The 24,712-nt window shown below is 40.3% G+C and overlaps 2 protein-coding genes across 2 annotated transcripts; one reads left to right on the top strand and one right to left on the bottom strand.

Moving 5' to 3' along the window:
• Positions 1-333: 333 nt before the first annotated feature.
• SKA3 (spindle and kinetochore associated complex subunit 3) lies at positions 334-21,774 on the bottom strand (the record flags this gene model as incomplete). Its single annotated transcript, XM_079721805.1, has 8 exons — positions 334-462; positions 2,407-2,610; positions 4,073-4,158; positions 10,677-10,762; positions 14,383-14,782; positions 18,194-18,359; positions 18,462-18,523; positions 21,672-21,774. 8 exons carry the CDS (start codon positions 21,772-21,774, stop codon positions 334-336), a joined length of 1,236 nt encoding a protein of 411 aa, XP_079577931.1.
• A 219-nt stretch (positions 21,775-21,993) lies between these two features.
• On the top strand, positions 21,994-23,130 carry MRPL57 (mitochondrial ribosomal protein L57). Its single transcript, XM_079721775.1, has one exon. It carries the CDS (start codon positions 22,092-22,094, stop codon positions 22,398-22,400), a length of 309 nt encoding a protein of 102 aa, XP_079577901.1. The 5' UTR covers positions 21,994-22,091; the 3' UTR covers positions 22,401-23,130.
• The last annotated feature ends 1,582 nt before the right edge of the window (positions 23,131-24,712 follow it).

The raw sequence follows: 24,712 nt of genomic DNA, 5'->3' as shown, positions 1-24,712 counted from the left end.
TCTATAATGGAAGGATGGATCCACTACAATTTCTGTAGAAAGATACAAATAGAAAATATCAATTAGGTATAACCAGTAGCCTTCAACGAAACAAATGACACGACACCGAAGCCATCTATTTTTACACTCATAATATGGTTGGGAGTAGATTCCCAGTGACATTGTAAAACATGGTAGTGTGGGAGCCTGAGATGCAGGGATCATGAATTCTGGACCAAAAGAGAGATGGGCTGTTACCTAGCTGGTGGATGTCAATTACAAGTGTGTATTAACATTCCAGTGTTCTCCTCAGATAACAAACCTAGTCCCTTTAGGATGGGAACATACTCACTTTCACCAGTTTTCTCTGTTGCCAGCGTCTCGGACGTGCTGTCCTTCACATCGAGGAAGGAACACTTTGCTGGGTGGCACTTCTCTAACTGCTACCGGAGTAGCTAGGTTTGAGTTGTATTTTGATAAAATCTAAAAGAAAGCAAACTCCTTTCACCAAATCATATGAACAACATAATATAAATTTCGAAGCTGTTATAAAACATTCAAGAAAAACCAAGGAAAATTTGAAGATCTGGGTTATTTAAAACAGTCAGAGGGCTTCCCTGGTGGCGCAGTGGTTGAGAGTCTGCCTGCTAATGCAGGGGACACGGGTTCGAGCCCTGGTCTGGGAGGATCCCACATGCCGCGGAGCAACTAGGCCCGTGAGCCACAACTACTGAGCCTGCGCGTCTGGAGCCTGTGCTCCGCAACGAGAGAGGCCGCGATAGTGAGAGGCCCGTGCACCACGATGAAGAGTGGCCCCCGCTTGCCACAACTAGAGAAAGCCCTCGCACAGAAACTAAGACGCAACACAGCAAAAAAAATTTAATAAACTCCTGCCCGCAACATCTAAAAAAACAGAATATTTAGCACAGACGTTCAATGGCACAGAGATGGAGATATCAGAAGTTTAACCTGGGTGTAGCGGGGATTTCTAAAACTTCTAAATGTACTGCTGGGTTAACGGAAGCAAGCAGCAGTGCATCCCTGAGAGCAAATCAGGCCTTTACAAAGACATTAGGGAAATCTGTATAGGAAAGAGGTGAAATAAATGCTCAAAAGAAAGATCATCAGCTATAAAGATAATAAAAACAAGAATCTGAAATATCAACTATGATTTTTTTTTTTTGAGATACGCAGGCCTCTCACTGTTGTGGCCTCTCCCGTTGCGGAGCACAGGCTCCGGACGCAAAGGCTCAGCGGCCATGGCTCACGGGCCTAGCCGCTCCGTGTCATGTGGGATCTTCCCGGACTGGGGCACGAACCCGTGTCCCCTGCATCGGCAGGCGGACTCTCAACCACTGCGCCACCAGGGAAGCCCTTCAACTATGATTTTTTCACAAAGAGGTAATACATTAAATGCAAGGTTTCCCTCCTTTAACACAGAAATGAAGAGAGAAGGATCACTATGGCAAACTGGAAACTGTATATAATGCCTATAGACAGAAGATGCTCCTTTCTCCGTCAGTTTATTATAGGGCCAAGAATGCAGAAAAGACAGAGAAAGAAGGATAACAAATACTTTACTGATATCTTAGTATGAGTCCCTTCCCTTGGGTATTTCCCCAAGTAGCTTTATCCTTCTCCATAAGCTAGGAAGGTCTCTAGAATGGTTATTAAGAATTCCATTTGCTTAAGCAATAACTCCCCAACACCGTAACTTTTATCAAGAGGGGATGCTCAAAGAATCAGGCTGGTGGTTATTTAGTAGAGTCAGTAGTTGCTATAAACCAGTAACAGACTACTGGTAAATTATGTTGTACTAAAGAATCAAATATTCTGTGGGAATTCCCTGGCGTTCCACTGGTTAGGACTCGGCGCTTTCAATGCTGGGGCCTTGGTTCAATCCCTTGTCAGGGAACTAAGATCCCACCAACCTCACGGTGGCCAAAAAAAAAAAAAAAAAAAAACCCAAAAAGAATCAGATATTCTAATATATTTAAACAAATGTTTCTCAAACTGAGGCCCAAGACATCTCAAGTTCAAGAAACAGTGATACAAGTTATTCATGATACTCCAACTCTGGAAAACTGGAGGGTAAATGACATTTCTGACTTTGCTAGAAACACCAGTGGAAACAATGGTCACCATGGTGATCACATTTGAACAATGATTAGAAAATATTATAAGAATACATTTCAGAACATGAAGTTAAAGAGAAAATGCCTCATGAGGGTACAAAGGCATGACGACATCACTAGCTTGTGCTCACCTCTGAAGAGCCTTAGCCAGGTGGTCTTAGACAGGCTTAACAGCCCAGAATTTAGATTTAGACCCAAACGAGCACATTAGCCCAATGATAAATAACACAGTTACATATCATTTTCAGGTATTTTCGCAGAAAACAAACAAACAATAGCCTAGAAAAATAACCTGGCGAATATCTTCTGGAATTGTAGTTACTTCTGGAGGTGTAGGTGTTCTGAGCAGATTCTCATAAGAAGAAATCGTAGGAGAAGAGGGATCCGCAAAATTCTCAAAGCACTCGTCTGAATTTAAAACTAACGATGTACTGTCTTTCATTTCCAAGTCATTTGATGAACTATTTGTTTTTGATAATGGATAATTTGTGGATACCTATAGAATAAAAAGAAATAATTAAATTATGGTGGTATAAAGTAATATAGTAAATAAAAATTGTTAGTCAATTGTTAGTTCTGTTGTGATCTCTAAGTAGGCCCCAAAATGACCCCCTCTTCCCTGACCGAGAACTAAATAAAATCAAGGACACAAAGAAATGGCATATGGAGGAAAAAGTACCATCGTCATTACTGACGGCTGAGCAAGAGCTTCATGTGAAATCTAAATAGGCCTGTTGGCTGAACCCCAGATTTAGATGGATTCACCACCCAGACTCAGGCAACACTATCCTGGGCCAGGTAAGAGTCGTAGGAGGATGGGCTACGCCCTCACTGCTGCCAGGGAGAAAGCCCATTCATGCCAACCCGCCCCGTCTCCCTAGGGCAGAGTCAGCAATGAGGCCAGGAACATAAGCAGTGGATTACCACAAGTCGCATGGTGCTATTTAAATTTAATTATACATTAATAAAATTTAAAAAACTGAAAATTAGCACCTCGGATGCACTAGCCACATTTTACCTGCTCAGCAGCTAGCTACCACACTGGATAGCACAGATTACAGAACATTTCCATCACTGCTGGAAGATCCACTGGACGGCCCAATCTACCATATTGGTTGTCTTAAGTATTCATACCAACTTTAAACAGGGATGAGGTTCTGATTACACTGTAAATTTGTTCAATGGGAAAAATTTGGAAAAAAAGGCATAAAAATCACCCATAGATAACCACTTTCTGGTGTGTTTCTATCCATTCTTATTCCTTAAAATAAAATATATGTGTATGTGTGTATATACATACACATACATATCATTTTCCATAACATTAAATATTTCTTGAAGACATTCTTTCTATATGTTCTTATCTGTTTTTCAAAACATCCTAGTCACATGACACTGGCTCTTATGGATTTACCGTAATATATTTTGCTTTCCGTTTATCATTTGACATTTAGTTTGTTCCTATATTCTGCTCTTATAAATAATGCTATTCTTCCCTCTATAACTTCATGGTTATAAATCTTTGTCCCAATGTGCCTTAGAATAAATTCTGGTTAAACGGTATGGAAAAATTTTAAAGCTCTTGATATTTGCTGCCCAAATGACCCTCCGGAAACACTGTAAATATACTCCTAAAGGCTACAACGGTCTACGTTTTTTTCTTTTTCTTTGTGGTACGTGGGCCTCTCACTGCTGTGGCCTCTCCCGTTGCGGAGCACAGGCTCCGGATGCGCAGGCTCAGCGGCCAGGGCTCACGGGCCCAGCTGCTCCGCAGCATGTGGGATCCTCCCGGACCGGGGCACGAACCCGTGTCCCCTGCATCGGCAGGCGGACTCTCAACCACTGCGCCACCAGGGAAGCCCCAGTCTACGTTTTTTGAACAGACTGTTTGAGTCTGGAAATAGTGTATCGGATTCACTAGGGAAAAGATTAGCACTTTCAATTTTATGGAAGTTTACCAAAGCTGTGCTGTTCTTTGTAGAAGGGATTTTCAAACCAGGAGTGCAGAATGTAGGTGCCACGGGAGAATGTGTATGCTCGGCATCTAGAAGACACATACAATGGCATGAAATACATATTTGAAAATAAGGTTGAAATAAAGATTTTAACTTTTATATTATAATCTTTGTCAGTTTAATTTGTGCACTTTATTTTTAATAACTTAAGAAATTATAACTCTTGTGTACTTGACTGGACAAGAAAAAACTGTCATATTCACAATCTAATTATCATTAGCCCTAATAAAAGTTCAGCAGGGTTGCAAGTTGCAAATGCAATACACAAAAATGAAGTTCTAGTATAAGATCAACAAACAATAAAAAATATATTTGAAAAAGAATATTTTTCACAATAGCAACAAAAAAGATAAGATACCTACATATAAATCTGTTAAAAGCTGTGTAAGACCTTTATGGGAAAACCAAATTCCTGAAGAAAAAAAAGGAGGAGGAAGAGGGCAAGGAAGGCCACTTGCCCTCCAAGATATAAGGACTTCCTCTAAAGCTGTAGTAACTAAAAGCAGTGTAACACTGGCCAAGGATGGAAGAACTGGCTATTGGAACAGAAGAGAGAACCTAGAAACAAGAACATGTGTATATGGACATTTGCTATCTGTAACAAAGTATGCAAGCACCCTAAAAATACCAAAGAGAAAAAGTAAACATGTTAGCAAAATGATCAAACTGGCAAAAGTTTATTAAGTCTAATCATCAAGTGCTGAAAAAGATGGAGAAACAGGAACTCAAACACTGTTGGTGAGAATAAACCACAATAGCCACTCTACAGTGGCAATTTAGCCTTTTCTAGAATAAGTAAAGATGTGCATCCCCTTTGATCTAGAAATTCTACTCCAAGATGTGAGAGACATGTGTCCAAAGGACAATTTAACTAGAGCACTGCCTGTAATAGTAAACAAAAAAACAAACAAAAAAACCAATTTAACTATCCCTTAAGAAACAAATGAATAGGGACTTCCCTGGTGGCAGAGTGGTTAAGAATCTGTCTGCCAATGCAGGGGACACAGGTTCAAGCCCTGGTCTGGGAAGATCCCACATGCCACAGAGCAACTAAGCCCATGTGCCAGAACTACTAAGCCTGTGCTCTAGAGCCCGTGAGCCACAACTACTGAGCCTGCATGCCACAACTATTTAAGCCCACGTGCCTAGAGCCTGTGCTCCACAACAAGAGAAGCCACCGCAATGAGAAGCCCGCACACCACAACGAAGAGTAGCCCCCGCTCGCTGCAACTAGAGGAAGCCCACACACAGCAATGAAGACCCAATGCAGCCAAAAATAAATAAATAAAATTATAAAAACAAAAAAACAACACAAAACAGAAAACCAAGGAGGCTGAAGGATAACATTCTAAAATATAACTTACAGGAATCTGAGGGAAAAAATCGAGGAATTAGGAGAGAAGTAATATTATTAAAGAGGTAATATCAGAGAATTTTCCAGAATTAAGGACATGAGTCCTTAGCTTGAAAAATCATGGCTTCACAGGCGAATTCTATCAAACATTTAGAGAAGAGCTAACACCTATCCTTCTCAAACTCTTCCAAAATATAGCAGAGGGAGGAACACTCACAAACTCATTCTATGAGGCCACCATCACCCTGATAACAAAACCAGACAAGGATGTCACAAAGAAAGAAAACTACAGGCCGATATCACTGATGAACATAGATGCAAAAATCCTCAACAAAATACTACCAAATAGAATCCAACAGCACATTAAAAGGATCATACACCATGATCAAGTGGGGTTTATCCCAGGAATGCAAGGATTCTTCAATATATGCAAATCAATCAATGTGATACACCATATTAACAAATTGAAGGAGAAAAACCATATGATCATCTCAATAGATGCAGAGAAAGCTTTCGACAAAATTCAACACCCATTTATGATAGAAACCCTCCAAAAAGTAGGCATAGAGGGAACTTACCTCAACATAATAAAAGCCATATATGACAAACCCACAGCCAACATCGTCGCCAATGGTGAAAAACTGAAACCATTTCTACTAAGATCAGGAACAAGACAAGGTTGCCCACTCTCACCACTATTATTCAACATAGTTTTGGAAGTTTTAGCCACAGCAATTAGAGAAGAAAAACAAACAGAAGGAATCCAAATTGGAAAAGAAAAAGTAAAGCTGTCACTGTTTGCAGATGATGTGATACTATACCTAGAGAATCCTGAAGATGCTACCAGAAAACCACTAGAGCTAATCAATGAGTTTGGTAAAGTAGGATACAAAATTAATGCACAGAAATCTCTTGCATTCTTATACACTAATGATGAAAAATCTGAAAGTGAAATTAAGAAAACACAACCGGGCTTCCCTGGTGGCGCAGTGGTTGAGAGTCTGCCTGCCGATGCAGGGGACACGGGTTCGTGCCCCGGTCCGGGAAGATCCCACATGCCGCAGAGTGGCTGGGCCTGTGAGCCATGGCCACTGAGCCTGCGTGTCCGGAGCCTGTGCTCCGCAACGGGAGAGTCCACAACAGTGAGAGGCCCGCGTACTGCAAAAAAAAAAAAAAAAAAGAAAAGAAAACACTTCCATTTACCATTGCAACAAAAAGAAGAAAATACCTAGGAATAAACCTACCTAAGGAGACAAAAGACCTGTATGCAGAAAATTATAAGACACTGATGAAAGAAATTGAAGATGATACAGATAGATGGAGAGATATACCATGTTCTTGGATTGCAAGAATCAACATTGTGAAAATGACTCTACTACCCAAAGCAATCTACAGATTCAATGCAATCCCTATCAAACTACCACTGGCATTTTTCACAGAACTAGAACAAAAAATTTCACAATTTGTATGGAAACACAAAAGACCCCAAATAGCCAAAGCAATCTTGAGAAAGAAAAACGGAGCTGGACGAATCAGGCTCCCTGACTTCAGACTATACTACAAAGCTACAGTAATCAAGAGAGTATGGTACTGGCACAAAACAGAAATATAGATCAATGGAACAGGATACAAAGCCCAGAGATAAACCCACGCACATGTGGTCACCTTATTTTTGATAAAGGAGGCAGGAATATACAATGGAGAAAAGACAGCCTCTTCAATAAGTGGTGCTGGGAAAACTGGACAGCTACATGTAAAAGAATGAAATTAGAACACTCCCTAACACCATACACAAAAATAAACTCAAAATGGATTGAAGACCTAAATGTAGGCCAGACACGATCAAACTCTTAGAGGAAAACATAGGCAGAAAACTCTATGACATAAATCACAGCAAGATCCTTTTTGACCCACCTCCTAGAGAAATGGAAATAAAGACAAAAATAAACACATGGGACCTAATGAAACTTAAAAGCTTTTGTACAGCAAAGGAAACCATAAACAAGGCGAAAAGACAACCCTTAGAATGGGAGAAAATATTTGCAAATGAAGCAACTGACAAAGGATTAATCTCCAAAATTTACAAGCAGCTCATGCAGCTCAATATCAAAAAAACAAACAACCCAATCCAAAAATGGGCAGAAGACCTAAATAGACATTTCTCCAAAGAAGATATACAGATTGCCAACAAACACATGAAAGAATACTCAACATCATTAATCATTAGAGAAATGCAAATCAAAACTACAATGAGATATCATCTCAAACCAGTCAGAATGGCCATCATCAAAAAATCTACAAACAGTAAATGCTGGAAAGGGTGTGGAGAGGCGGGAACCCTCTTGCACTGTTGGTGGGAATGTAAATTGATAAAGCCACTATGGAGAACAGTATGGAGGTTCCTTAAAAAACTAAAAATAGAACTACCATACAACCCAGCAGTCTTACTACTGGGCATATATATACCCTGAGAAAACCATAATTCAAAAAGAGTCATGTACCACAATGTTCACTGAAGCTCTGTTTACAATAGCCAGGACATGGAAGAAACCTAAGTGTCCACTGATAGATGAATGGATAAAGAACATGTGGCACATATATACTATGGAATATTACTCAGCCATAAAAAGAAACGAAATTGAGTTATTTGTAGTGAGGTGGATTGACCTAGAGTCTGTCATACAGAGTAAAGTAAGTCAGAAAGAGAAAAACAAATACTGTATGCTAACACATATATATGGAATCTAAAAATAAAAAAAAAAAAAGTCATGAAGAATCTAGGGGCAGGATGGGAATAAAGACGCAGACCTAGTAGAGAATGGACTTGAGGACACGGGGAGTGGGAAGGGTAAGCTGGGACGAAGTGCGAGAGTGGCATGTACATATATACACTACCAAATGTAAAATAGATAGCTAGTGGGAAGCAGCCGCATAGCACAAGGAGATCAGCTCGGTGTTTTGTGACCACCTAGAGGGGTGGGATAGGGAGGGTGGGAGTGAGGGAGACACAAGAGGGAAGAGATATGGGGATATGTGTGTATGTATAGCTGACTCACTTGTTATAAAGCAGAAACTAACACACCATTGTAAAGCAAGTATACTCCAATAAAGATGTTAAAAAAAAAAGAAAAATCATACTAAATTCTAAACATAATATAAAAATCTTATAGACTACCAGGGAAAAAAGACAGATTTTCCACAAAAGAAAGCTAATCAGACCAATAGCACTCTGCTCACCAGCAGCTCACCAGGTCACAATGGAATACTTTCTTTAAAACGTTCAAGAAAAATAAGCTGTCAATCTAGTCGTCTATATCCAGCTAAATTATCATTCAAGAATGAGCAACGACATTGTAAATAAACTATACTTCAATAAAAATTTTAAAATAAGTAAATAACATAAATGATAGCACAGGGGGGGAAAAAAAAGAATGAGTGACACAAAAAAAGGGAAATCTAAACCCAGAAGGAATGAGTGGGATAAAAGAAGCAATGGTAAACAAATTACTAAATTTTAGTAAGTAGAGACTATAAAAGCTGTAATCACAATTTCGTGCCATAAAAATAGGGGCAAACTAAATACAGTAGAAACTCTAACAAGCCTCCACTTAACCAAATTACTAATGGGTAAACGTAAGCATTCTGTTCCTTCCATGAAATATACTGCTGATGGTATATTAAAGGATATTAGTTGGTAAGCTATTCTTTAGAAAATCCATCCCATTTCAGAAGGCCTAAAGATATTCTCCTTTATCATTTTCTAAAAAGTTTATAGTCCATTGGGAATTGATTTCTGAGTATGATGTGAAGGAGGTAGTGGTTCATTCTTTCTAAAAAAAAGGCCTCTATTCAATATAATCATGCTCTTATAAGTTGAGCTCAGCTTACTATGAGTCAGTTGTATTTTTTTTTTTTAATTCATTTATTTTTATTTTTGGCTGCTTTGGGTCTTCGTTGCTGTGTATGGGCCCTCTCCAGTTGTGACGAGCAGGGGCCACTCCTCCCTGTGGTGCACAGGCCTCTCACTGTGGTGGCCTCTCCTGTTGCAGAGCATGGGCTCCAGGCATGCGGGCCCCAGTAGTTGTGGCTTGCGAGCTCCAGAGCGCGCACTCACCAGTTGTGGCACACGGGCCCAGTTGCCCTGCGGCATGTAGGATCCTCCCGGTCCAGGGCTCGAACCCGTGTCCCCTGCATTGTCAGGCGAACTCCCAACCACTGCACCACCAGGGAAGCCCCCAGTTGTATTTTTTCTAACCTGTTTATGTCAGCAATATTTGTTAATTTAATAACAAGTCAGTGCAAATAGCACAAAAAAAGAATTTTTCTGAAAACATGTCCAAAACTTTGGAAAGACCTGATAGACAAGTTACTTTAAAAAATTTTCCAATAAATTTGGTATAGACCAGATGATTATAAATAATTATTCAGAGAAATCATAAAACTCTAGGATTTTTCATTTTATATTATGTGAAAACCAGTGTTTTCATGTTTGCTGGGACAAATATGAAAACACTACATGAATATGATTTTAAGTTTTTGTACTATTAAAAAAACCCAAAATTTGAAACGGTAGCTGATGTATTCTGGGAGTGGTTTACATAAAGAAGATAATGTAGAAATCTAATCAATAGGCTGAAGCTAAACTAAAACAAAAAAAGGTATTATTGGCTCTACATCAAAAGATTGGTGAATGGGGCTTCCCTGGTGGTGCAGTGGTTGAGAGTCCGCCTGCCGATGCAGGGGACGCGGGTTCGTGCCCCGGTCTGGAAAGATCCCACAAGCTGTGGAGCGGCTGGGCCCGTGAGCCATGGCCGCTGAGCCTGTGCGTCCGGAGCCTGTGCTTCGCAACGGGAGAGGCCACAGCAGTGAGAGGCCCGCATACCGCAAAAAAAAAAAAAGATTGGTGAATGAATATATATTTATATGTTTTAAGTTAAAGTGTTAAAAACAAACAAACAAGCTGAAAAATACTGAATACAATCAGGAAGAGTATGAAAAGCATTCCAGAAAATTATATTTCTCTTGTATGAAATCATGCTGAACCTGAATGCAATGGCACTTCCTATAATTCAGTATTATGAACTGAAAAGATGCAGAAGGCTGTTAGAATGTCTAAGGTGATAGAAACTTTTTTTTGTACAAAGATAGTCTGAAAAGAGTACAGCTGAGAAGTAACTTGATTTTCACACTTACCATTTTTTTCCAATGGCTGGGTTATGGGGCCAGGAGTGGCAAAGATATTATTGTTGGTCACTGGTTCTGTTTCTATGGCCCCCTTACTGGCATGATTCATAAGGAAATAATAAGGTAAAAAAAAAAGTGAATATTTAACCTCTGGAAAAAAATTTAATCTTACTATATACCATCAAGTCTGGACAAATATTCAGTTATGTTTTATGGAACAGTAGTCCCACGGAACAAATTGTTTTTTTGTTTTTAAATGTATATCCATGCCTCAAACAAAGGTTAAGAACCATTTTGTATTGACAGTTTTGACTTAGAAGTGGGTTCAAAGTTTTTAACGTAGGGACAACCCTGGTGGTCCAGTGGTTGGGACTCTGCACTTCCTCTACAGAGGGGCACAGGTTCAATCCCTGGTCGGAGAACTAGGATCCAACATGCCGTGTGGCCAAAAAAAAATCAAAAACAACTCTGACTTAAAGGAAAGCTATGAGTTCAACTCATTAGTTCAAACATAGGAATTGTATAGCTCATGGCTTCAAAAATCATAAAGTGGAATTTTATACCAGTATACAGATAGAGATTAAGAACATTTTTTTTAGACTAAGAAGACTGATCCTGCTATCTTAAGGTAGTTCTAGCCAATTACCCAGATGTCTGAAATACAGTTATAAAGAAGAATATCACTGAATACTAGAAGATGGTTCAATTAACCAACTGTCCTAGTATAATTTACTGAATAATCTTTACTTCAAAAACACCTTCAGTATATATTAAGTTCTTATGTAAATTAGAGGCTGTTTCTGGGCTATTCTGTTCCTGCAATAGGTCCATTCTGTCACAATTTTATACTGCTGTACTTGCTGCAGCTTTATATATTTTAATAACCAGTAGGTTAAGTCCCCTCATTACTGTTATTTTTCATTATTTTCTTAGTTATCCTTACTTTTTATTCTTCCAAATAATTTTAGAAAAATTCTGTCAAATATCCCTCACTTTCTACCTTAAAAAAAAATCCCAAGGAGGTTTTATTGTAATTGTATGATATCCATAAATTAAGTTGATATGATTGAACATCTTAATAATATTCAGTCATTCTATTCAGGAATATGGTCTATTTTTTCATCCTAATTTTCCCTTTATGTAACTCAGAAATATTTAATGGTTTTATTCATATAGGTCTTTCACATACAATTGGCATGAGTATTTTACCTTTCTGTTTCATATCTGAATGATTTCCCCCCCTGTATTTACCAATTAGTTATTAATAAAATATAGGAAAGCATATTACTTTAAATAGTTATAACTATATAAAATATATCTTATCAATATATCAGCTTCTTTCTTGAACTTTTATTATTTCTATAAATTTTAGATGTGACTTTCTCGAGTTGCCCAGGCACAAAACATGGCCTAGAAATACATTAGAGTAATACTTATTTCTGTTTCCTATCTCATTACATTGGCCAGAACATCAAGAATGACATTAAAAAAAAATGTTTAATGGTGGTAACAGATAGCTTCACTATTAAGTTAGATATTTATATTGTTTATTATGTTAATGAAGTATCTTTCCACTTAGAATTTGACCAGTTTAAATGAAGAACAGGTGTCAAATTTCATAAAATTCCTTACTGAGGAATAATAATAGGATAATCTACTGAGACTATCCTAGTTTTTAATTAATTTTATTTTTGGCTGCGTTGAGTCTTTGTTGCTGCGCACGGGCCTTTCCAGTTGCGGCGAGCAGGGGCTACTCTTCGTTGTGGTGCATGTGCTTCTCATTGTGGTGGCTTCTCTTGTTGTAGAGCACGGGCTCTAGGTGCACAGGCTTCCGTAGTTGTGGCTCACGGGCTCAGTAGTGGTGGTGCATGCATGAGCTTAGTTGCTCCGCGGCATGTGGGATCTTCCCGGACCAGGGCTCGAACGCGTGTCCCCTGCACTGGCAGGCGGATTCTTTTTTTTTTTTTTTTTTTTTTTTTTTTTTTTTTGCGGTATGCGGGCCTCTCACTGCTGTGGCCTCTCCCGCCGCGGAGAACAGGCTCCGGACGTGCAGGCTCAGGGGCCATGACTCAGGCTCAGCGGCCCAGCCGCTCCGCGGCATGTGGGATCCTCCCGGACCGGGGCGCGAACCCGCGTCCTCTGCATCGGCAAGCAGACGGTGAACCACTGCGCCACCAGGGAAGCCCGGCAGGCGGATTCTTAACCACTGCGCCACCAGGTTAAGTCCTCTACTTTTTTTTTTTTCCTTGTTGAATCATAGAAATGGTGTATTTTATGAGTTCCCAAATATTAAACTATCTTTGCATTCCTGGGATAAGCTTAACGTGGAAGTTATGCATTATAGTTTTACTATTCTGTAGAATACAATTTATCAGTTTTTTTTTTTTTTTTTTTGCAGTACGTGGGCCTCTCACCGTTGTGGCCTCTCCCGTTGCGGAGCACAGGCTCCGGACGCGCAGGCTCAGTGGCCATGGCTCACGGGCCCAGCCGCTCTGCGGCATGTGGGATCTTCCCAGACCGGGGCACGAACCCGCGTCCCCTGCATCGGCAGGCGGACTCTCAACCACTGCGCCACCAGGGAAGCCCTAATTTATGAGTATTTTAATTGGGATTTTAACATGTATAGTATTATACCCTATAGTATTTCTAATAGCTTGAAAAGTAAAAAATATAGCCCATAGTTCCTAATTTTGCCATTTGCATTAATGTTTAAATAAAAACCAATTCTTCAACGTATCAGTTTTACCCTTCTGAAAATATTTTGTAATGACATTTTATCTTTAGTGTTTACTCCCTTCACTTTTCCCCACAATTGTGGGGTTTTTTTCTGACACTTTGAGTTGAATGTTTATTTTCCTTCTTTAATAACTATAGTTCTTAAAGGTATGGATTTATATGTGGTACTGTGATATGTGGTATTTTCATTTTCATTGTAACTAATTAATTACCACTTCCATACTAATCACTCCCCATCTCTTTAGTCTAGCATGGAATTCATCACTGCGCTTCAAATTCATATTAAAATACCTAAGCTTAAGAGCACCTCAAAACCAACATGTAAGGAAACTCATCAGCTTTACTGCAACCCAAGCTGCAAATATTCCTATTTTAGTTCCCTAGCATCACTTCAGGCAACAAAACAGAAATCTGTGATTTACCCAAGATCCTCTTCTGTTCCCAAGTCTCCATACCAAGTCAGTCATACGTTTTTTTGTTTTTTCTTTTTTGCGGTACACGGGCCTCTCACCGTTGTGGCCTCTCCCATTGCGGAGCACAGGCTCCGGACGCGCAGGCTCAGTGGCCATGGCTCACGGGCCCAGCCTCTCTGCGGCATGTGGGATCTTCCTGGACTGGGGCATGAACTCGTGTCCCCTGCATCGGCAGGTGGACTCTCAAACACTGCGCCACCAGGGAAGCCTGGGTCATAAGTTTTTAATAATTTTACTTTTATTTTCTCCCTTCTTCTCTATCCTACCATATACCATCTGTTTTCAGGCTCTTACCATTCCTTCTATATCTTATAACCTGAGGAAACTAATAGCTCACACTTCACTGATGGAATTGGTGATTCAGAGAAGTTTGAAATATGAAGTATCTGAAAATCTCTGAAGGAAAGATACTGTCTGAAACATATTTCTTCTAGGGGAAAAAAAATCAATAAATACAAAAGATTTAGGAAGTTAGATAAAATGCTCCTTTTAAGAAAGCTGCTTACCTGTTATTCTTCACATTTTTAAGTCCCATTGTATAATCTTCATTTAAACACACAGTATATTCAGAGATACCAAAGTGTTCTAATTTAGGAGTCACACACTCAAAATCATCCATCTTTAGTGCACATCTGGGAGTTTTTACTAGTGGCCATTTGGAAAACGGAGTTAAAATTTTTGGCTCTTCCTTCTCGTTGTTTACTGCCTGGGGAGGGTTTGGCAGCACTTGGGATATGATGTACCGCTCAAGTCCAAAATCGGAAAGTTGTGGACTACGTGGAGGCTTCTCAGAAACAGAACTGCTTGGAGGAGCAGAATCCGACAAATCACCCTTCTCATCAGGCTTCTCAGGATTTTCCTGTTTATTGGACTCTGGTTTAGAGTCAATGACTTCTTGCTCATCCACTGGGAGGAAAAATCAAGGTCATATTCTGGTCAAACATCAGACTAGATGTTTAGTCATATACTAAAACCACATAAAACAGCTCCATTTGAAATGTCCCAAATCAGCAAAGGCCCTGACTCTCTCCTTATTTTCTAAGGTTTTATTTCAATTGTCCCCTTAAATTTCTGACATGTACCGCCTTGTCCACCCATATCTCATCTAGGGGATACATAAGAGAAGGAGAGTAAACTAAAATGTTAAAAGATGAAAAAACAATACCCACAAATAAAAGTGTAATTTCCTTACTTTCTCAGTTAATGTGATTTACCAGTCTTTCTTAACATATTATGAAACCATCTTATCATGTAATGACATTTAATTACAGTGTGGAGTTAACTACAATCTAGATTTAACACAAAGTAAAATAATATTATTTTAGATTTCTAACTTACAGATGGCCTAAGGTAAAAAGGAAAGACTGTTACACAAATATAAATTTTTAACCTAAGTCAGTCTGGAACACCTGTATCAAAAACCTAGTTGAGAGAAATCAGAGGAGAAATTAGTGAGACAAGTAGTTTCTCAATCTTTAATAGGTTACATCTGACTCCAGACCCCCATATGCTTAACCACTACACTGTACATTTCAGACTAAATAACTTTACTAACAACTATACTTTTTCCCACAGTCCTCTGCCATTTCCTGGGTATACCACTGGTTAATAAGTTTGGTGTGGAACTTAGGTTGGATCCAGGATAGCACTTACAATGCCAAGAAAGAGTTCAAGAAGGAGAAATACGTTTTTGGTGTGAGAGACAACAGAAAGTGAAAGAGGATACGTAGAAAGAAGGTAAGTGGATTTGGTCAGGATTTGGGCAGAGATTAATTTAACAAATGATAGGGCTTCGGTGAGACAGTGAGACAGCAAGGTATAAAGGTATAAAGTAGAGAATGGAATGGTGGAAGAAAATGCAGAATGACAAATATAAAATGTGTATTAAAGAAATGTAGTATGAAGTAGAGAAGGAAAATTAACCAGTAATTGGAAAGGGCTGATAGAAAGAAGAGACAGAGGAGAGGGTGAGATGAAGGAAGAGAAACTAAAATGTATTTAGAATCTGCGATGGGATAGGCAATTTTTTTTTGCGGTATGCGGGCCTCTCACTGCCGTGGCCTCTCCCGCTGCGGAGCACAGGCTCCGGACGTGCAGGCTCAGCGGCCATGGCTCACGGGCCCAGCCGCTCCGCGGCATGTGGGATCCTCCCGGACCGGGGCATGAACCCGTGTCCCCTGCATCGGCAGGCGGACTTTCAACCACTGCGCCACCAGGCAAGCCCGGGATAAGCATTTTTATATTTAATTTTTACTCCATTTAATTTTCATATTAACTGCTCCAAACACAAAAAAATCTTTGAATATTTTTTCCTCATTTAAAAAATTAAGGTACTTAACAACATTCTGGAGAACATTCAGCTGATAGAATTTAAAGAACCAAGATCTGAACCCACATCTTTTGATTCTAAATGCTGCCATATGTTTAAGCATTCGGAGGCAGTTAATAAAGAGATTTGTTTTAGATGATTTTGAACAGATAACATTTGGTTGCTAAATGAAATATTAATTGTAACAAACACACATATTTATTGAAAGAAATGGGAAATAAAATTTTCGAAAATTTCCTGTTTGTTGCATCCTTTTTAAGAAAATACCGGGAAGGGACTTCCCTGGTTGGTCCAGTGGCTAAGACTCTGTGCTCCCAGTGCAGGGGGCCCGGGTTTGATCCCTGGTCAGGAAGCTAGATCCCACACGCTGCAACTAAGACCAACGCAGCCAAATAAATAAATAAATAAATAAATAAATAAATATTAAAAAGAAAATACTTATACTTTTTTATTTTTTAGGAGTCATTACAGATTGAAGGAAGTGAGGGATTGAAGGAGGTACACACTTTTTCTATGAAGATATTACTTTCCTTGTTTTGATTGGCAACCGAAATGAACTAGGATAGGATATTGTTTTTTTGTGCATGATAAGCCACGACATGTTAAATGTGAAGGATGCACCATTAAAAAAAAAAGTTATAATAAATTTTGATTTTGTGGCTTTTGGCCCTTGGAAGAGCTGCTGATTCAGAGCTGTTTTGGCATTGTGCTTTCTGTTAATTTTGAGAAATGTTATAAGAACTACCAAAAAACCTATTGTTGAATTTATTACAAGGCTGTCACTGATGAGTTTAATAAAATAAAGTTATCACCATTATTACTACCTCTTAGGAAGGTATTAGCACCTCTAGTTCACTAGTGAGGAAAAGCAATTTAGAGAAATTATCCAAGGTCACACACACACACACACACACACACACACGTAGTAACTGGTGGAACCAGTTTCTGAGTAACCAAAGTCAACCTGTCCACACCAAAGTCAACTGAACTCTTTCCATTATACCATGCGGATTATTTAATACACCTTCATATATATCCTCGATATATACATATTTGTTGAATCTAATTAATGTTTTATTTATGTACAAAGACTCTCATAACAGAAATGAAGACACTGAAGCACATTGAAATTAGTTACTCACAATTATGGGTATAATAATAATAATAGTTAACAATGGGTGATTAGCATACGAGGTACTGTTCTAAGCAAATTTTATCTCATTTAATCCTTATAGAGCCCCAGAGGTAGATACTATTAAACATATCTACTTTATAGGACTTCCCTGGTGGTCCAGTGGTTAGGACTCGGTGCTTTCACTGCCGTGGTCCTGGGCTCAGTTCCTGGGCTCAGTTCCTGGTCGGGGAACTAAGATACTGCAAGCCATGCGGCGCGGCCAAAACCAAAAAAAATTCTCTCATTTATAGATGAGAAAGTGAGGTACAAAGTTAAGTAACTGGTCAAAGATTAATACAGCTAGTAAGTGGTGAAATTAGAGATTTGAACTCAGGCAGTTTGACTCTAAATTCTAAACCATCATGCTATCCTACCCTTCATTAGAATTTTAGAACTAAAAAGGACTTTAAGAATTTATATAGCCCAAAATCTCTCATTCTATGGAAGAAGAAACCGAGAACGAGAAAAGTGAAATAGCATGCCTTAAGGTTGGTCTCTCAGCTGTTTACTGGCAGAGCTGACCAGAAACCAACTATCCTCAAGTCACATAGATTTATCTTGTACCCTTCTTTCATCTAGCATTGTGTTGGTTCTCATCCAGCATTTGCAAAGGAGAGCAAGAACTGTCTTTATGTTGCACCACTGATCGGCACTGCATCCAGAACACAGTGACTGCTGAATACATGATCAAAGGACTATCACATAATGGCAGAGTCAGAACTAGAAACAATGGCCAAGCCTATAGTAGTCTTAATCATGCTGACTTCTTTCTTTAATGCTAAAACAAATGCTACAAAATGCAAGTTATTCACACCTGAATTTTCCTTAGCACGTGGATTATATCCATACTTCTGGAAAAACTCTCTTATTTTCATGATATCCATTGAATTTTTTTTCATCAGTACTTTTGTTGCCTTTATGAAACCAATGCTTTCTTGACTTTCCAAGCTTGCTTCATCAAGAAGAATATTGACATCATCCTTTTATGAGGAAAGAAAGTACATTTTAACTTTTGACTAAGTCTAGTTAGTTTTTTTAAATTACCACATAAAAATGATAAATTAATATTGTAGGATTGATACCTTTAGAGTCCGGACTTCTGAATGAAGGTCATGTAAAACTCTCATTGGATAATCTTCAAAGTCTTCAATATGAATATTGAAAGAAAACAGTATAACAAGGAAAAGGAGGAAAAAGAAAGAAAATGTAATTTAGTATAGTTACTTAGATTTATAAAATCCTTGTACTTATTTATAATTTATATCCTGTCATTTGCAAAGAAAAGTGTTAAGACTTTTCTTTAAAATTTTTATTAAACTATAACATACATACAGAAAAGTATAGAAATCATAAGTATATAGTTTGATGAACTTTCAAAGTGAACATACCTATGTAATCAGCACTCAGATCAGGGACTGGAGGAAGGAAGAGGGAATGTAGTCCTACTTAGCTGTTTTTCATTTATGGTGAGCACGTTTTGGTTCCTATTTTTAAAATCTTTGCCAGTGACAATCCTTTGGTTTTCTTCTAAAAGCCTTATTGTTTGGCCTTTTGCATTAATTAAATTAAATTAATTAATTTATTTATTTTTGGCTGCATTGGGTCTTCGTTGCTGCACGCGGGCTTTCTCTAGTTGCGGCGAGCAGGGGCTACTCTTCATTGCGGTGTGCGGGCTTCTCATTGCAGTGGCTTCTCTTGTTGTGGAGCATGGGCTCTAGGCACGCGGGCTTCAGTAGTTGTGCCACGCGGGCTCAGGAGCTGCGGTGCTTGGGCTTAGTTGCTCCACAGCATGTAGGATTTTCTGGGACCAGGGCTCGAACCCGTGTCTCCTGCATTGGCAGGTGGATTCTTAACCACTGCACCACCAGGGAAGTCCTGGCCTTTTGCATTTAGAGCTACAATCCATCAGGAATTGATTTTTGTGTATGGCAAGAGGTAAGGATCAAGATCCATTCTTTTTTTTCCATATGAGTGTGCAATTGACCTGGCACTGAAAAGACATCCTTTACCCACTGTACCATCACCTTTCTTATTAATCAGTTTGTCATATACCTAACATAGAAGCCGTTTTTAAAAAGATTTCTCTTTTCTAAAATATGCCTCCTTTCAAGACTATCTCCTTCCACCTGTTAAAAGTTGACCAATTTTCACATTTGTAGAGATGTGGATGGACCTAGAGACTGTCATACAGAGTGAAGTAAGTCAGAAAGAGAAAAACAACTATCGTATATTAACGCATATATGTGTAATCTAGAAAAATGGTACAGATGAACTGGTTTGCAGGGCAGAAATAGACGCAGATGTAGAGAACAAACGTATGGACACCAAGGGGGGAAAGTGGGGGTGGGTTGTGGTGGTGGTGGGATGAATTGGGAGATTGGGATTGACATATATACACTAATATGTATAAAATGGATAACTAATAAGAACCTGCTGCATAAAAAAAAAGTTGACCAGTTTTCATTAGAAAAATGCAAATCAACAACACAATGATATTGTATTTCATACCACTAGAATGACTATAATTAAAAGACAGACAATAACAAATGTTGATGAGGATGTGGAGAAATTGCATCCCTCATTCATTGCTGGTGGAAATGTACAGTGGTGCACTTTGGTAAACAATTTGGTCGTTCCTCAAAAAGCAAAACACAGATTTACCATATGACACAGCAATTCCACTTCTAAATGCATACCAAAGAGGACTGAAGACATTATGTTCACATAAAGCGTTGGCACACGAGTGTTTACAACAGCATTAGTCATAATAACCAAAGTAGAAACGACCCAAATGTTCATCAACTGATGGATAAACAAAATGTGGTAAATCCATACAATGAAATATTATTCAGCAATAAAATGTAATGAAATACTGATACATGCTACCATGACAGGGATGAACCTTGCAACACTTCGCTAAGTGAAATGTCAGTCACAAAAGACTACAGATTGTACAATTCCATTTATAGGAGATGTCCGGAATAGGCAGATCTGGAGAGACAGAAAGCAGATCAGCGGCCGCATAAAGCAGTGCGGTAGGTGGGAGCAAGATTCCGGGCAGTGGCTGTCAACAGTGACCGGGGTTTGTTTCGGGGGCTTATGAAAATCTAAACTCGGTGTGATGATGGTTGCACACCTCTGTGAAGATACTGAAAACCACTGAATTGTATCCTTTAACATGGTGAATTTTATGAGATTCATAACTGATCATAGAAGGCGAATTTAGGGGATGTTCATTTTCTCTAATTATCACAATTCCATATTTTCTGTAATACATGCAGGCCAGGAACTGAAAAAATTATTCCAGCTTTTTCTTGTAAAACCAAAAGAAAAGAAAGAATGTGTGTAACCAGGCAATAGATTGGTAAGGAGGTAAATTAGCACAAGCTTTATGGAAAACTATTCAGCTATGTCTAAAAAATCCAAAACCATTAATACAGTTTTGTGTCTTATAGCGTTGTCTCAACTACGTAAACAAAGTCAAGGCAACGCTAAAATTAAGGATGGTAGAAAAGCTACTGAACTATTAATAACTGTGTCTTCTGACGATGAAGTTATAGCAAAGACTTATTTTCTTCTTTCTACTTCTCTGTTACCTCAAATTTTTTTGCCGTGCACATAATATTGCTTTCACAGGCACAAGCATAAACATTTTTAAATGGCTGGAAAACTTATAATATAGTTAAAGGAAAATGAGTCTGCGTCTGCAGGGTGCGATATTTTAAGGCGGATTACAGTTATGACGCACAAAATAATCTCAAAATCTGCACTACTCTTGCAACAACTTCAAAAAGTCTCTTAATACAAACGTTAGTGGTGGAGAATTTTGCTTTACCTATATTTTAAAAAGCAGTACTGCGTATTAGCTTTCGTTTTGGCACTACGGTTTGTTGGGAAAAATACTGACACTGCAACTGTGGACCATCTGGGTGAGACTAAAGTCACTCTACATGTCAAGAACAGGGCTGAGCGGCTGCTGTTAGAAGAAACGTTTCATCTTCTCTTGGTCGTATTATTCTTGATAAGCCCCCACTACGTGCACTTGAAAGCTCGTCGTGTGTAAATGAGCGCGTGCATCGCGAGCCCAGCCTGCCGGCTCGATTAGGGTTTCTAAGTGCGGCTGTTTCTCCGCCTCGCGTCCCTGGTGGGGCAGAGGCTGCGCGCAGCGCTGGGCGGGCCCGGGGGTGCCTGGGGCGAAGGGCGCCGCCGCCTCCCCCGGGAGGGCTCCTCACAGTCAGCCGCCTGTCGGTCGGCCAGTGCGCGCGCCAGCGTCCCTCACGCGGCTCACTCACCGCTGTCCTCTCCGTCCAGCGCTCGCTGCAGCCGGGCCGTCTCGCCGTCCAGGGTGACGGCCAGAGACCGCAGCTTCCCGCAGAAGCCCCGGATCAGATCCATGGACGAGACCCGCGCTCGTCCTCAGCGCCCGCGCACGTTTGAATCCCGGCGCCGGAAACGCCATTGGTTCCGCGACTCGCGCAAGGCCCTTCTCGCGAGAGCTGAAGCTTCGCGCGAGGAGACGGGCGGCGCGTCGAGAAAGCGCGCTTCCGGCTTCCGGCGCGTGTGCTGGCGTGCGGAGGGCGGTCGTGAGGCGCGGTTGGTGAGTGTTGGGGCGCGGGTCGGGGTGTCCTGCGGGCGGCGGCGGGGCTCCCCTCTCCCTTCTCTCCGCGGCCGGCGCGCTGCCGACTCCCGCTTCTGTGCCCTCGGCAGGCGCCATGTTCCTGACCGCGCTCCTGCGCCGCGGCCGCATCCCCGGCCGGCAGTGGATCGGGAAGCACCGGAGGCCGCGACCCGTGTCGGCGCAGGCGAAGCAGAACATGGTCCGCCGCCTGGAGATCGAGGCGGAGAACCACTACTGGCTGAGCCGGCCCTTCCTCACTGTCGAGCAGGAGCGTGGCCACGCGGCGGCCCGCCGGGCGGCCGCCTTCCAGGCGCTCAAGGCGGCGCAGGCGGCCAAGTTCCCCGCGCCCCGGCGGCTGGAGGACCAGCTCGGCCATCTCAAGGTCACCGGGAAGTGGTCCTGACCCGTGCCACGTCGCGTGCGTCCTGCGGCGACGAGCGGGAGTCTCTAGCTCGAGCCCCACGGAGACCCGGCCAAGCCGAGCGAGTGCCTGCGACGGAGGCCCCGGGCCCGCGCTCCCCACCGCCCGCCGTGTGTCTCGGTCGGATCGCGTCTCGCTTCTCTGTCCTGAGGACGGAACCGGGCGGCGCCCGCGTCTCACGGGATGCGGAACGCAACCTGCGCGCAGCTGCAATAAAGCTGCCGACCGCGCTCTGGCATCTGGGCCTCGGTGCGAGATTCTGCCCGGGGGCTTTGCCGTGCATGCTCACTTACCTTCTGCCGACAGGTCTTGCCTAAGCGGACATGAAAAAAAGTCTACTTTTCCAGTTAAACGCGCTCCTAAAAATAGCGGTTTCTGGTGAGATTTGCTCCTAAAAGTGGACAATTGGACATCGTCTATTTTGGAGGACTTCCCCCGGAACTAAGACCCTTTAAGCCAGGCGGCGCAGCCAAAAAACAAACCAACCAAACAAACAAGTGTATTTAAAAAAAATCAGGTTGTCACCTCAATATTGAAATTTAAGGATGATTTATGTACTTTGGATATGAGTCCTTTTTCAGGTATTCTTTTTCCAGTGTTCGACTTTTCATTCTTTTAACAGAATGTCTGTCTTTCAAAGAACGGAAGTTCTTAGGTTTGATGAAGGGGACAATTGAAAATTGTTCAATAAAAGCTAAATTAAAACCTTTTTGGTAAAGCCTCGTGTGCTCTGGCGTAGGTAGACCACAGTGTCGTCGCACTCAGTCCCCGTGGCTGCCCTAAGGATCAGCCCCATCGCTTTCCCAAGGCAACACTGTACCTTGCCACACCTGCCAGGTGACTAAAGCAACAGTCATCCCCTAACAACAACAACAGCAGCTGTTCAAATACAGGACTTTATTTATTTATTAAGTAATCATTATGATTTTTGGAAAAACAAGTTTTAAAATGTTCAGCCTTCATGTTAATATAGGTTAGGCCACCCAAAAGACAAAGCAAAGATAACATTAAGTCATGGTCCAGGGTCACACTTATGAAAAACAAATACAAGATTTACAGGACATATGTAAAAACAACCAAAGTAAACTGTATTTCAAATTTGTTTATATAAAAACATATTAAAGATCACTTTGAAATAGTGTCCACCTTTTCTGTAAATGGGCATAGACTAACCTGCAATCATGTACAAATGTGATAAACTCAACACCTTTCTGAAGCTATTAATACAAATACAATTCCTTGCTTTATGCAACTCAACAAAATAATATAAAGTGAAGTCGTTAGAAAAATATGGACCTTGCTGAATCTACCTTGCATTTTTAATTTAAGTTGGAAAATATAGTTCAGATCATAAGAAACACATGAATTTTAGATTTACATATTCGCTGTATCTTACAGAATATGAGATACGGTCTTTATTTTGGCTGAAATGCAAAAATATGGTTGATTTCTCTAACAGATTAGTTAAAAATACTTTCCATTGATAGCAGTGCTAGTCCTAGAACAAAATGTAAGCAAAACATATTTGTAAGTCAGTTGTCTTATCAGCGCCCCAAATATGCAGATCCTAACATTAAGCCCTTAATATGCATCTGCTTTAAAGATGACTGAAAGGAAATCTCACATGACTGAAAATCTGAAAATCCTACAGTCAAAATCTGCTATTAATAGAAATAAATTCAAGTAAACATTGCATATTTGATTTAAACTAAGTTAAATTAACTTATGACACTTCGGATCATAACCACTAAATCTGTAAAAGGATTTAAAAAAATCATCCATATGCAAAGATGAAACTATACTAGGTAAGCGGTGCAAGTTCAGTGACCACTAAGCTGTAGCTGCTCTTTGGTTTGGCACAGTGACAGTGGTCAGATGCCTCAGGTACTGAATATTCAAGTAAGTTTGTACCCACATAAAACCAAGTTCCTGTCTAATTTGATTTTAATGGCAATGGCAAGACCTGAAATTCAACTTTTATTTTCCTTAAATATTATCACAACTGTTCAAGTGTTTGAAGGAACAAAGACAGTACTAATAAATTTGGACAGGGCTTCATTTTGACCATTTCTCCGCAAAGGTTGGCAGCATTAATCAATCCCAGAGAAATACCGAAGAGTCAGCCTTTTCCTGATTCCCACCACGTGTAGGCCCTTGCCAGTCATTAATATGTACAACTAAATGAAGCCAAATATTTAGAACGTGGCAAATGTTGGCCATAAATTAATTAAACCAAAGGTAACTAAATTAAAAAGCTTTAGCTGAAAATTCCTGAAAAGGTGTTTACTAATGCT

The sequence above is a fragment of the Hyperoodon ampullatus genome, assembly GCF_949752795.1.
Source record: "Hyperoodon ampullatus genome assembly, chromosome: 16".
In the NCBI taxonomy this organism is placed as follows: domain Eukaryota; kingdom Metazoa; phylum Chordata; class Mammalia; order Artiodactyla; family Ziphiidae; genus Hyperoodon; species Hyperoodon ampullatus.
The sequence above is the reverse complement of the archived record's forward strand: the minus strand, read 5'-3'. Positions and strand labels throughout refer to the sequence as shown.

Excerpts from the sequence above, each read along its gene's own strand:
- MRPL57 (XM_079721775.1), top strand. The coding sequence starts at position 22,092 with ATGTTCCTGACCGCGCTCCTGCGCCGCGGCCGCATCCCCGGCCGGCAG.